At 50.4% G+C, this 13,005-nt stretch overlaps 1 protein-coding gene across 2 annotated transcripts in view; it reads left to right on the top strand.

Moving 5' to 3' along the window:
• Positions 1-1,227: 1,227 nt before the first annotated feature.
• Positions 1,228-13,005, top strand: part of LOC147034370 (zinc-binding protein A33-like) — a 30,194-nt gene continuing 18,416 nt past the window's right edge. The window contains exons 1-2 of one of the 2 annotated variants that reach the window (XM_085881655.1): positions 1,248-1,355; positions 7,922-8,231. In XM_085881655.1, coding sequence (XP_085737781.1) covers positions 8,000-8,231 — 232 coding nt within the window. In that variant the 5' untranslated portion in view covers positions 1,248-1,355; positions 7,922-7,999. Of the gene's footprint in view, positions 1,356-7,921; positions 8,232-13,005 lie in introns of both variants that reach the window. The other variant, XM_085881684.1, reaches the window with a different exon arrangement.

The raw sequence follows: 13,005 nt of genomic DNA, 5'->3' as shown, positions 1-13,005 counted from the left end.
CTATCTGCCATGACCTTTCCTGGGAAAGCCACATTTCCTACCTCGTCTCCAAAGCCAGTCACCGACTGGGAATCCTCCATCGTGCAAAGTCCTTCCTCGGCCCACCTGAGCTCCTGACCGCATACAAAGCTTTTGTCCACAGCATGATGGAGTACTGCTCTCCCCTCTGGGCTGGTGCTCCTGCCTCCCGCCTTTCTTGGCTTCACGCTGTGGAAACCAAGGCATTTCGGATCATTGGCATCTCCCGCGATTTGTCTGAGTCTTTGGGACTCTCACTCTCTCACCGCAGGTTGGTCGGTGGTCTTTCTTTTACCGACTCCTCTCCAGTCTCGCCCCCCTGCTCTGTCTGCGATTTGTCCCCACCATATTTCTGTAGGGCGCTCAAGGTCCGCCAACAACCCCCTTCTGGTAAAACTACCAAAATCACGAATCACTGCTCATCTTCACTCTTTCATTCCTCTTTTTCCCACCTTTGGAATAAACTCCCTCACTCTGTTCAATCCATTCTTCCCTCCAGGCCTTCAAAACAGCTGTTCATCACCACCCCCATCCAAATCCTCGATCTTTTCTACCCCCGTTAATCCACCCAAGCCCACCTCCTTCAAATTCCCAGCTTTCCCTCCTGAAAGTCCCTGTAATGTACATCTTGTATTCCCCGTGTTCCCCGCCCCATCCCTCTCCCTTCCACAGATCTCCTCATTTCTCCGTTCCCCATTGTTTTGTCCTTCCCACTCCCGACCCTCTTGTCTCATGCCCCCCCTTAATGTGCGTTGTGTGTTCGCTCTCACACGAGCCTCGACAAGGTATCTCCCCCCCTCTCCCCAAAGGCGCCATGTTGAGCATGGAACGAAGTTGAAGAAACAACTGGAAGCTTTCAGTCAGTGAATATTTCACACACCATCAAGAGAGTGGAGAATTAGAAAAGATAACAATTGTGAATGAAAAAAAAGAGAGGGAGAGAGGGGGGGAGAGAGATAGAGATAGAGATAGAGATATTGAGCATGTCGATTGATTGCTCTGCCTGAAGGTAGGTCCTTGGTTGCTTGGCAACATTGATGCTCCGTTGCTTTTATGTTTGATGGGAAAAATAACGGAAAAATTAAAAATGAGATGGCGCATCGATCTATCTTGTTATAGCTATGACTTGTTTATCGGCCTGGGAGGGACAACGCTGCTGCGGACACCTTTTCACGGATCCACTGTGGTGAAATCAAAGAAAAAGAAGAAGAAGACGAAGTCGCGTCACGTGACGTGTGACTTGCGTGTGAAGCGATGTCTGACAAACTGGTCTGACTGAAGGACGGTCCCTCGGTTCTTGTCGTTGACTGGCGTTGTGGACGACTGAGGCTTAAACGGTGAGAGTTGAGAGTGTACCTCGCTCTGTGTGTTTGCTGGTTAATTGTTATTATACTTCGCTGTAGTCGATTGTTGATGTGCCTTTTTGTTTGTGTTTGTAGAGATGGCTTCAATCAAGCGAATTAAAGCCGAACCCATCGAAGGCCTTTCTCTCTCTCACTCATTTCACTCGGTGGTTTGCCATTGTCTTCCCAGCAGTTAGGAGAGGAATTTATAATTTGATAAGGATGCCGGTGAAAGCTCGCCTACTCCTCGCGAAGGACACCATGGGATCTTCAACGCCCACCAATTAATTCCGGCAGAATGGACATCCGGCTTAACGTCCATCCAAGAGACGACGAATCACCTTTTGCCTGTGAAACAGCGGGACGGCAGTTTGTAGCCGTGTCGGGATTCGAACCCTGGATAGACGGCTTCGAGGCGAATGTACACACCTCTCGAGTTTCGACCATCCTGTCAGCACGAAAAAAAAATTATCTCGACGAGTTTCAATACCCATGATGCAATGCGCGGGCGCCATATTGGTTGGCAAGCTAAACAAACAAGCGAGAAAAGGTAAACAAAACGGAACAAGGCAAAACGACGAGCGTAACCTTCCATCGCAGTAAGTCAGAATAACGAGATAAACGTGCTCGATGGTCGAGTTACTGAGGCGATCGTTGCCAAGGAAGTGAATACAAGCAACATGGCGGCGCGCACGGCATTATGGGTGAAATGAAAGCGAGAGAAGAACCTTCAGAGTGTAGGCTTTATTCCATTTGATTGAAGCCGCTTCTACGGGCACATCAGGGAATACAGGTGCAGCAAGGAGTACATAAGCCGTAATGTATACACGTGCAACTAATCACCGCAAAATAAATCAGTATAAGCACGGAGTCCGATATACTCTCAATTCTCACCATTCAACGAGCACCAAGTGGACCGCCGCCGTAAATGACAATGCCCCTGGGACAATCACCCCGTTCGCGCGGAGCTTGGCTTTATCTATTCCGTGCTCGAGCCGTGCGACATGTGATCACGCGCCACGTCCTTCGATTCACCACATTCTCCCCGTCTTTAAAATGTAACTAGAGGCCCAACTAACGCACCATGATTACTTCAGCGCTACAGGAGTATACATTTCAAGCAATGCGAACTATTTAAACTACAGAAGCATACATGCCAAGCAGTGAGGATTATTTTGAGTTGTAGGAGCATGGTAATGAGCATCGATATATGATATAATGAGCATATAGGAGCATGAGCATCGAGGATGCCGATAATCCCCTTTGCAGATTGAGTCGGCGAGGGGGTTTTATCCGACGACCTCTCCAGGAGTAAATGGCGGTTTCACTTGAGGGAGGCTTCCGATCCTCTTGGTGAGCCTCGACTCGTGCCGGGGATGACTCCTCGATCGCTCTCGGGTGGAACGCGGCAGCCCCGTCGCCACCGTTCCCGGGTGGAGTTCCTGGGGGGAGGGAACACCTGGGGAGGGGATGTCAGAGGGAGGTGTGCCAGATGGTGGTGTACCTGCGGGAGGAGTACCTGAGGGAGCCAAATGGCGAACCGACACAGTGGTCTCCCTGCCATCCAGGAGTCTGACATGAGCATACTCTGGATTAGTATCGATGAGTTCGACCCCCTCCACCATGGGTTCATACTTGCTTTGTCGTACCGGGCGTTTCATGAACACTGTTCCAGGATGGGTTAGCCAGTGGGGTACCGATTGGCCGTCAACATAACGTCGCTGGTGAGTAAACATTCGTTCGTGAGGAGTTGCATTGGTGGACGTGCAGAGCAAAGAGCATATGGAATTCAGAGCGTCGAGAAGGGTAACCTCCCACCGCTCGGGGCCCAGTCCTCTTCATTTCAACGCCAGAGTTACGGCTTTCCAAATAACTCCATTATACCGTTCCACCTGCCCATTACCCTGTGGGTTGTAACCCGTCGTTCGACTAGTTGCTATGCCGTGCTCTAATAGGAACTGTTTTAGCCCGGCCGACATGAAACACGGCCCTCTGTCTGAATGTATGTACGAAGGTTTCCCAAACATAGCGAAGAGGTCAGAGAGACATTTCACGACAGTGCCCGAGGTCATATCCGAGCACGGAAATGCGAAAGGGAACCTTGAATATTCATCAACAACAGTGAATATGTATCTGTTGTCTGTCTCGGTCGGCAGGGGCCCTTTGAAGTCAATGTTTAGTCTCTCGAAGGGAGAAGTGGCCTTGATCAATCTGCCAGAAGCCGCGCCATAGAATCTGGGTTTTAGTTCAGCACAAACAGGGCATGAAGCATTCATTTGTTTAATATCTTCAATAGAATAGGGAAGGTTTTGTCTGCGCACGAAATGTGCCATTCTGGTTACCCCTGGGTGGCAAAGAGACACATGTAGGTCTTGCAAAGCCCGACTGATTGTCGCCGAACAGTAGACCCGGGAGAAGGTGTCTGCAGCAGGGTTTTCCCTCCCGGGCCGGTAAACAATGTCGTAACTATAGCAGGCTAGGTCTATCCGCCATCTCATAATTTTTTCATTCTTAATTTTCCCGTTATTTTTCCCATCAAACATGAATGCAACAGATTGCTGGTCCGTGACGAGCGTGAAATGGTTTCCCAGTAAATAGTGTCTCCCTTTACGTAGGGCTTCGACAATAGCGTACGCTTCCTTCTCTATTGCTGAGTGTCTCTGCTCGCTTCCAGAGAGAGTTCTCGAGAAGAACGCGACGGGTCGCCCAGACTGATTAAGCGTCGCAGCTATCGCGTGATCAGAAGCATCTGTTTCCACCACGAAGGGAATCGAGCTATCGATCGATAATACCACGGAATTACTGATATCATCTTTGAGGCTGTGGAAAGCTTTTACAACAGCGGCATCTGGTGGGAAGTTTTTGCAATGCACTAGGGGATGTATTTTCTCGGAGTATTGCGAAATCCATCTCGCATAGTAAGCGAACATGCCGATCACCCGGCGCATCGTCTGCAGGTCCTGAAGTGGGGGTAGCTCACGAAGTGGGCGCAATCGTTCAGGATCAGGCTTAATCGTGCCGTCGGCTATCGTGTCGCCGAGAAGGTCAATTGACCTTGCCGAGAATACGCATTTCTCGTAGTTGAGGGTCAGATTATATTTTCTAGCAATGCTCAAGAATCTGTCCAGATTCATATCATGTTCCCCCTGATCCTTACCGCACACTGTGACATTGTCCACGTAAACAAAAGTGTCTTTGAGGTTTTCATCTGAGATGATGTCGTCCATAACTCGTTGGAAGCAAGCTATTCCATTCGTGACACCGAACGGAATCCTCCTGAATTGGTAGAGGTGTCTACCTGCTTGGAATGCGGTGTAAGGTTTGTCCTCCTCTCGGATGGGAATTTGATGATAGGCGCTTCGCAAATCGATGGTGCTGAATATCTTATAATTGGCCACGCGTTCGACCATCTCGTCTATGCGCGGCAAAGGGTAGGCATCGAGATGGGTGAAACGATTGACCGTTTGGGAATAATCGACAACCATTCGTTTCTTATGGTTCTGATTGGCGGTGACCATCACCTGTGCGCGCCATGGCGAATCGCTCGATTCTATAATTCCTTCTTCCAGTAATCGCTTGGTCTCTGAAGCGATGAAGTTCGTATCAACAGTGGTATATCGCCGCGATTTGATCTCTATCGGTTTACAGACTGGCGACAAGTTAGCAAACAGCTGGGGGGACGTTACCTCTGCGGTGGTCAAAGCATTTAAAATTAGACGAGGTTTGCTTCCTCCAAAGGGTATTTCGACGCTCGTGTGCTGCTTGAGGACATTATGACCCAGGATTACGTCTGCGCATAAATCACGAAGCACCAGTACCCTTACATCCCGATGCGTGTACCCTTTTACGTCCAATTCAACATTGCAGTATCCTCGTACGCGGGACTGTAGTGATGTGGCGGCCATGCATACCGTATTGTCTGTCGGGTGGATCTTCCATTTCCTGCCCTTCACTAGCGAGCTGTTGACGAAACTTTCAGAGCTACCGGTATCAATCAGAGCCTCAACCATATGCCCATTAATTCGTACGTTGATGATAGACTTGGATAGATTCCCCGATGAGGCTGCAGTTAGTTTCTTTTGTGAGTAGAGAGCCGCAGAAGTGGGTTTATTTCTCCTTCGAGTAGATTTACATACCCTGGCATAATGCCCTTTCTTGTCACAATTCATGCATGTGGCATCTCTGGCGGGGCATTTGTGGCGGGGTGTCTTTTGTACCCACAAAAGAAGCATTTACCAACCGAAGTAGTTGCTGAGGAGTTTGTCGAGGTCTGGGTATCCGACTCCTCGGGTTTTTCTCCATCCTCTGTGTCAGGGGTGCCCTGTGGGGTTCCTTGAGTTTCCACCGTAGCGGCGTTCATTAGCAGCATCGGTGTCCCAAATGACTCAGATTGCTGCTGAGCCGTATCCATCGCTCGAGCCTGGTCGACTACCTTTTCAAGAGTGGGTTGCGCTTTCTCCAGTAAGCGTTGCCGTATGTGGGCTGACCTGAGCCCTTGGATGAATGCCTCTCGGGTTGCTTCATCTCGGTGTACCTCGGCGGTTACGGCCCGGAAGCTGCCGTCTTTTCCCAGCTGTCTCAGAGCTTGCAGGAACTGATCGATGGTCTCCCCGGCTGCTTGCTTGCGTGTGTTGAGAAGATGTCGTATGTACACCTCGTTCTTGCGCTTCACGTAGAGCGCCTGCAGCACGTCGATCGCTGCATCGTAGGTGTCACACTCCAAGAAGAGCCTGTATACGCTGGGCGAGACATGATTCACAAGGGCGGCCAATTTGTCAGCTCCCTCTTCGATGATGGTCAGATAGTGTGAGAAGGAATGGAACCAATGCGACCATTTCATTTCCGAGTCAGTCGCGTTTGGGTCTGCGTCGAACCTCTCTGGTTTGTAGATCTTGTCCATCGTTGGTTGAGAGAGCCGAGAAAACCAAATGGAATAAATTGAAATGAAAGCGAGAGAAGAACCTTCAGAGTGTAGGCTTTATTCCATTTGATTGAAGCCGCTTCTACGGGCACATCAGGGAATACAGGTGCAGCAAGGAGTACATAAGCCGTAATGTATACACGTGCAACTAATCACCGCAAAATAAATCAGTATAAGCACGGAGTCCGATATACTCTCAATTCTCACCATTCAATGAGCACCAAGTGGACCGCCGCCGTAAATGACAATGCCCCTGGGACAATCGCCCCGTCCGCGCGGAGCTTGGCTTTATCTATTCCGTGCTCGAGCCGTGCGACATGTGATCACGCGCCACGTCCTTCGATTCACCACAATGGGATCGCTCTGAAAACCCTCCATACTCGAACCTCCAGCCGCCAATTTCGGAACCCTTTCGGTTTAGAATGATCTTTTGTCTGAAGCCAAGCTTTTCCTGCGGAGGTTATGCAGGTTTGCTGTTTTTTTTTTTCCCAACTATTTTCTCAAATTGTGAGTTGAACAGGACAGCGGCCATGTGTCCGTGTCAACGGGTTTCTGTGAAGCGGAAAAGGTCACATGGTCCGCTGTTTTGACGTGGGAATGCCCATGAGCTTGGTAGGAGCGGGAGGAGGGTGCAGAGAGTGGAGCTGTGTCAACTTTATGAGGGAGAGGAGGTGGGTTGAGGTGAAGTCCCCGTGAAGAAAGAGGGGCGACGTGACGTGTCCGGAAAATTCTGGTCACGTGGTCTGGGGACGCCATTTTGTTTGCATTCTGTGAGAAAACGATGGATGTGACATGTGATTTCATGTCATTGTTTTGGCGGCAAATGCAATTAATAGTGAAGGGTCATCCCTTTCATCCTTTCACCTTTTTTTTTAATCCACCTGTTGTATTTCTCTACCAATCTTCATTTCCTATTCCTTTTCTCTCCCGACCTCGAAATGTGTACTTTGTCTACCCATGGATTATGTCCTCCATGAACAGAATAAGTAAGTGTCAGAGCCACGGTGCACACTTGCGAGGAGAGGTCTACATCACGTGATGCCGGTGCTTCACAATGTAGGGTTACTTATCAGTGTTAGTTTGTGTGTGTCACTCTGGTGGGGGGAGGTGACGCAATCACCCGACGGGTAATTAATGTGCTGGTTGGTGTCCATTAAAATCGTAGCTCAACACGCAATTGCTCGTTCGTACGTTATGGTGGAGGGTTTTGGGTGGTGGCCGGTGGGTCTGACAGGAACATTGTGTTAGAAAGTGTCATTTACAGGTGGAGGGTGGTGGCCGGTGGGTCTGACGGGAACATTGTGTTAGTAAGTGTCGTTTGCAGGTGGAGGGTGGTGGCCGGTGGGTCCGACAGGAACATTGTGTTAGTAAGTGTCGTTTACAGGTGGAGGGTGGTGGCTGGTGGGTTTGACAGGAACATTGTGTTAGTAAGTGTCGTTTACAGGTGGAGGGTGGTGGCTGGTGGGTTTGACAGGAACATTGTGTTAGTAAGTGTCGTTTACAGGTGGAGGGTGGTGGCTGGTGGGTTTGACAGGAACATTGTGTTAGTAAGTGTCGTTTACAGGTGGAGGGTGGTGGCTGGTGGGTTTGACAGGAACATTGTGTTAGTAAGTGCCGTTTACAACATCCTTGTTAATAGGTGTCATCAAGATGCTCGGCATGTACTGAACATGCTACTTCAAGGTGATTGAGAAGTGGAGGTCCTTATTTTTGACGCATGGCGACGACTCGTCATAACTCATTGCAAGCAACCATAAAACCGAGTCTTGCCGTTCAAATGAAACCGCCATTCACAAACCGACAACGACTGGAAAAACATGACCAACCATCGGTGAGACATTTTTTCGTCCAGGCGGCAACACTCAAGTCTCGTCTCTCTCACGTGTCCAGCCCCGCCCGGTGTCACAAGCATCACACCACCATCTGTCGTCGCGGCAGCAACATCAGAGGTAAGGCTTGTGCGGCGTACGTACTGCAGGGCTCGGCAGCACTGAGTGGAGGACCTCTTGCAATTCACAGATACCTGACTACTTCTAACTTGAATGTATATTTAAATTTTCGAGTGACGAAAGCATTGTCACGAACTGTGACATATTACTTTATTATCGAGCAATGGACGAAGCATGTTCTGCAGCGTTTTTGAAAGTGCATTACTTCATGCGTTTTCTGTGTTATTTGAACGTACTGCATCACACTAGCAAGGACCCGTGGAAATTCCACGTAAGGTAAAATGTGAATTGAAGTCCTCAACCCCCCCTCCTCTTCACCCCAATTCCTCAACCACCCCCCCCACCTCCCGAACCACCTCAAGTCCTCAGACCTCTCCACCCCCTCACAGCTTCACAACCTTCCCCCTCATGACTCCACCCCACCCACCATTGTGAGTCAATATCCCTCCCCCCCTTCCCGACACCTCAATATCCTCTCCCCGCCTCCGACACCTCAATCCCCCCATCCTCCCAGAGGGTGCAAGACCAGAAAGGAGGGAGTAGAAGATCGAGAGACCACCGACCTGTCCACGATGGCAAAGTGATATGCCCACAGATGCAGCCTCATCACGCGAGATTCCAATGATCTCAAAGGTCTTGATTTCTACGGCATCAAGCTGAGCAAGATGTGAGGCAGGGGATCCAGCACAAAGGGGAGAGCAGTGCTTAATGAAGCTGAAGATGAAGGCCTTGTCTGTGAATAGGAGTTCAGGTGTGCCAAGGAAGGACTTTGTATGACAGAGGTTGCCCAGTCGGCGGTTGGCTTTGGAGGCCAACTTTGAAATGTGGTTTGCCCAGAAAACATCATGGCTAATAGTGAGACCCAGGAGTTTCAATGACTGAACTTCCTCAAGAGGATTGTTAAGGACGTAGATAGGAGGGTTTACCAGATGGTCCTTTTGGAGAGGGATAGTGAGAGTATGAGATTTGTCAAGATTGAAAGACATATTCCAAGTGTTTGACCAGCTTGTGGTTTATTATTTTTTCATTTTTTTTCAAGGTCTGACGAGAAGGGAAGAGGTTGCTCATCCTGTCTGAAGGATGAGTGATGTCACGGCAGAAGGTGAAGTCATCAGCAAATAGAGAAAGGGGATTTTCCAGAGAGTCAAAGAGATCATTTATGAAGATCAGGAATAGGACTGGGCCCAGAACACTGCCTTGGAGCACTCCAGCCTTGACAGGGAAAGTCGATGAGAGGACTCCATTGAGAGCCGCACGTTGGCGACAAGAGTAGCGGAAGTCAGTAAGCCATGTGTGGAGTTGGCCTTGGATTTCATATGCAGAGAGTTTGGAGAGTAAGGTAGGATGTCAGGTCAAGTCAGGTATGGGAGCATGTGCCAGAACAGCGCGTCGCTGCGTCCACTTTCCGCCGGTACTCCAGGGGCCTCCGTCTGGCCATCCCCAGGCAGATGCCAGGCCCATCCCCATCTCCTTGAGATGATGGTCAACCTGCTGCAACCACGAGGCATGTGGTCGGCCCACTGGCCTCCTCCACTCATGAGACTCCCTCGCTGAGAGAATCTGGTGAGCAGGATCAGCGTCAGGAAAACGAGCCACATGTCCATACAGCCGCAACTGATGCTCACGGACTATGCAGGTAACAAATCTCATCCGAGTCTCCCTCAGCAACCGCTCGTTGGACACAAAATCTGACCAGCGATAGCCAAGGATTCTCCGAAGAGACCTGGTACCAAAGGAATTAAGTCTCCGTCTCAGATCCTTGGTCAGAGTCCAAGTCTCGCATCCAGAGAGCAAGACTGGAAGTACCAACAACCTGAAGACTCGGACTTTCGTCCTCCCGCACAGGTACCGGCAGCGCCACACCCCATGATCCAGTGAATCCATGACTCCCCAGGCCCGACCCAGACGTGACCTCTGACTCACAGCCAGCAGAGACATGAATATCACTGCCAAGGTAAGTGAATCTCTCCACGACCTCAACATCCTCACCACAAACAGAAACAGACAGGACAGCAGCATCCAAGATGTCACCGAAAGCCTGGATCTTAGTTTTGACCCAAGAAACCCGTAATCCCAGCGGCTCCGACTCCTCATCCAGCACCTCGAGGGCCCCCAAAAGGATATCTAAAGTCTCCGCAAAGATGACTGCATCATCTGCAAAATCAAGATCCGAGATCTTGACATTCCCAAACGATGCACCGCAGCTTGATCTCTCTGACATCCTCCCTAAAATCCAGTCCATACAAGTGCTGAAAAGTGTGGGGGCCAGTACACATCCCTGACGAACTCCAGTAACAACTGGAAATAAGTCAGAGATGGTACCATCACACTTCACAGCACTCTCAGTACCAGAGTAGAGTCCAGACATCGATCGATCAGTTTTGGTGGCACCCCACGAAGACCAAGAATCCTCCAGAGGACATCCCGATTCACTGAATCGAACGCTTTACAGAGATCAACATAGGCTGCAAGCAGCCCCTGCCGAAACTCTCGTCTGCGTTCGGTGAGGACACGAAGAGCAAGGATACGGTCAATTGTTGACCTCTTTGGTGTAAAGCCTGACTGCTCTGGACGCTGGTGCTCAAGCAGATGGTGGCGAACCCTATCAAGAATTATCCGAGCAAAGACCTTGCCCGGCACTGAGAGCAGCGTCACCCCTCGGTAGTTGTTGCAGTCTTGGCGATCACCCTTCCCTTTCCAGAGAGGAACAACAAGGCCCCTCTTCCAATCATTTGGGATGATGCCTGTGTTCCAGGCAGAGCACAAAACTGCATGCAATGGCACGAGTGCAGCATTTCCACCAGCCTTGAGAAGTTCAGCATGGATGCCACAGATCCCTGGAGCTTTGCCCGTTTCAACCGGTTCACCGCAGCCCGTGTTTCCACAAGCGAAGGTGGACCACAGTCGATTCGAGGGTCAGCAACAGGGATTGTAACACCCTTGACGTCCAACTCGACAGCTGGGGGATCAGCCTGGTACAACTGCTCAATGTAACCGGCCCAGCGGGCCTTCACTTCAGACTCCTCTGTCAAGAGCCTACCGCTCTCTGCTCTAACTGCAGTGCTCCGAGGGATGTGCTTGGATGAACGCAATGCGCGAATTCCCCTGTAAGCGGGACTAGAATCACCTGTCTACAGGTGATGCTCTACCCCCTCACAGATTCCTCGCACATAGGCCTCCTTGTCCACCCTCAGTGCACGTACAGTTTTACTCCTCAGCTCCCTGAACAGCTCAGCTCTGCCATTCAGCCTGGCCCTGCGACTCTGGTCAATGGTATCCAGTGTCCCTTGAGAGACAAAATCTTCTTTGCCCTGTGGTGAGCTCCAAGACATCCACCGGCAACATCAAGGACGGTGGTCTTGAAGGCACTCCACAACTCTTCAGGACCCCCCAAGGCACCCAGACCCCCCAAGTGTCCACTTAGCCTGTTCGCAAACTCCTTAGCTACTCTCTCATCCCTGAGCTTGCCAATATCCAGCCTAGGCTGGGATGGTACCATTCTCCACGATTTAAGGTGCAGCTTTAGAGTTTCTACAACAAGCCGGTGGTCATTATTGAGGAACTGAGCACTCCGGTAGACCCTGCAGTTCTGGATCATCCTCCAACGACCGTCAATGAGGACATGGTCAATCTCCTTTGTCACACCGCCAGCGTTGGAATACCAAGTCCAGCGATGAGCTTGTGGGCGCTGAAACCATGAACCAGCCACCCTAAGTCCATGACTTCTTGCAAAGTCAAGGAACTTAGTGCTATTCTGGTTCATAGTTCCTGACCCATGGGGACCAACACACACCTCATAACCATCCCTATCAGTTCCAGTCGATGCATTGAAATCTCCCAAGACTAGAAGTGTATCTTGTCTGGGGCACTGATCAACCACAGACTCGAGCGTGGCGTAGAATGCATCCTTCACGGTGAGATCACTCGCCTCAGTTGGAGCATAAACAGAGACCAGGGAAATGACACCTAAGGAGTGACGAATCCTTAATCTCATAATACGCTCGTTGACCGGTTACCTCAATTATCATTGGGGTCAGCTTATTGGACACAGCTACAGCAACTCCTTGGGTATGGTAACCATCAGAGCGACCAGACCGATAGTAGGTGTAACCATCCACCATTATCTCGCCGCAATCCGGTCTCCGAACCTCAGAGAGAGCTGCAATCCCGATGTCCAAACGCTTGAGCTCAGATGATAACAGAGACAGGTGATCATCCTCTCTTAGGGATAGGACATTCCAGGCACCCACCCGAAGGGACCGCCTCAGGTTAACCCAAGGAGACCGCCGTCTGGTGGACGACACCTCAGCACCACTCCGACACACTCTCCCGCAATCTGACCCAGGGATGTTACCCCGTGGTTTCTCTCCTATCATCAAAGATTGGGGGTCCCGAAGGCTTTGCCCCAATCCCATCATCCGGTGAGCTGCCCTGCGAAGGGAAGCTGCACAGGAGGTACTCCCACGGAGTGGGTTTTCAGATTTTTTTTGCGTTTTTGTGTTTTGCGGAATGAAGGGTTTTACGGTGGCCGGAGTGCAAATCCTGCCACCAACCTCCTAATAAAAAAGTAACCCAACTGCAGGAGGACGTCCGCAGACACAGTTGGGATGTCAGACTGTATCAAAAGCATGAGATATGTCCAGAGAGAGTCAGAGCTGGTCTCATGTCTGACATTGAGGGTCTCCATGCATTGTTGAGTGAGTAGAAGCAGCATGTCCAAGGTGGAGTGACCAGGTCTGAATCCAAATTGATGATGTGAGATGAGGCTGTTGGA

Source organism: Eptatretus burgeri, chromosome 1 (assembly GCF_056783735.1).
Source record: "Eptatretus burgeri isolate ZD-2024b chromosome 1, Ebu_testis_v1, whole genome shotgun sequence".
Lineage (NCBI taxonomy): Eukaryota > Metazoa > Chordata > Myxini > Myxiniformes > Myxinidae > Eptatretus > Eptatretus burgeri.
This window is presented reverse-complemented; position numbering and strand designations above follow the sequence as displayed.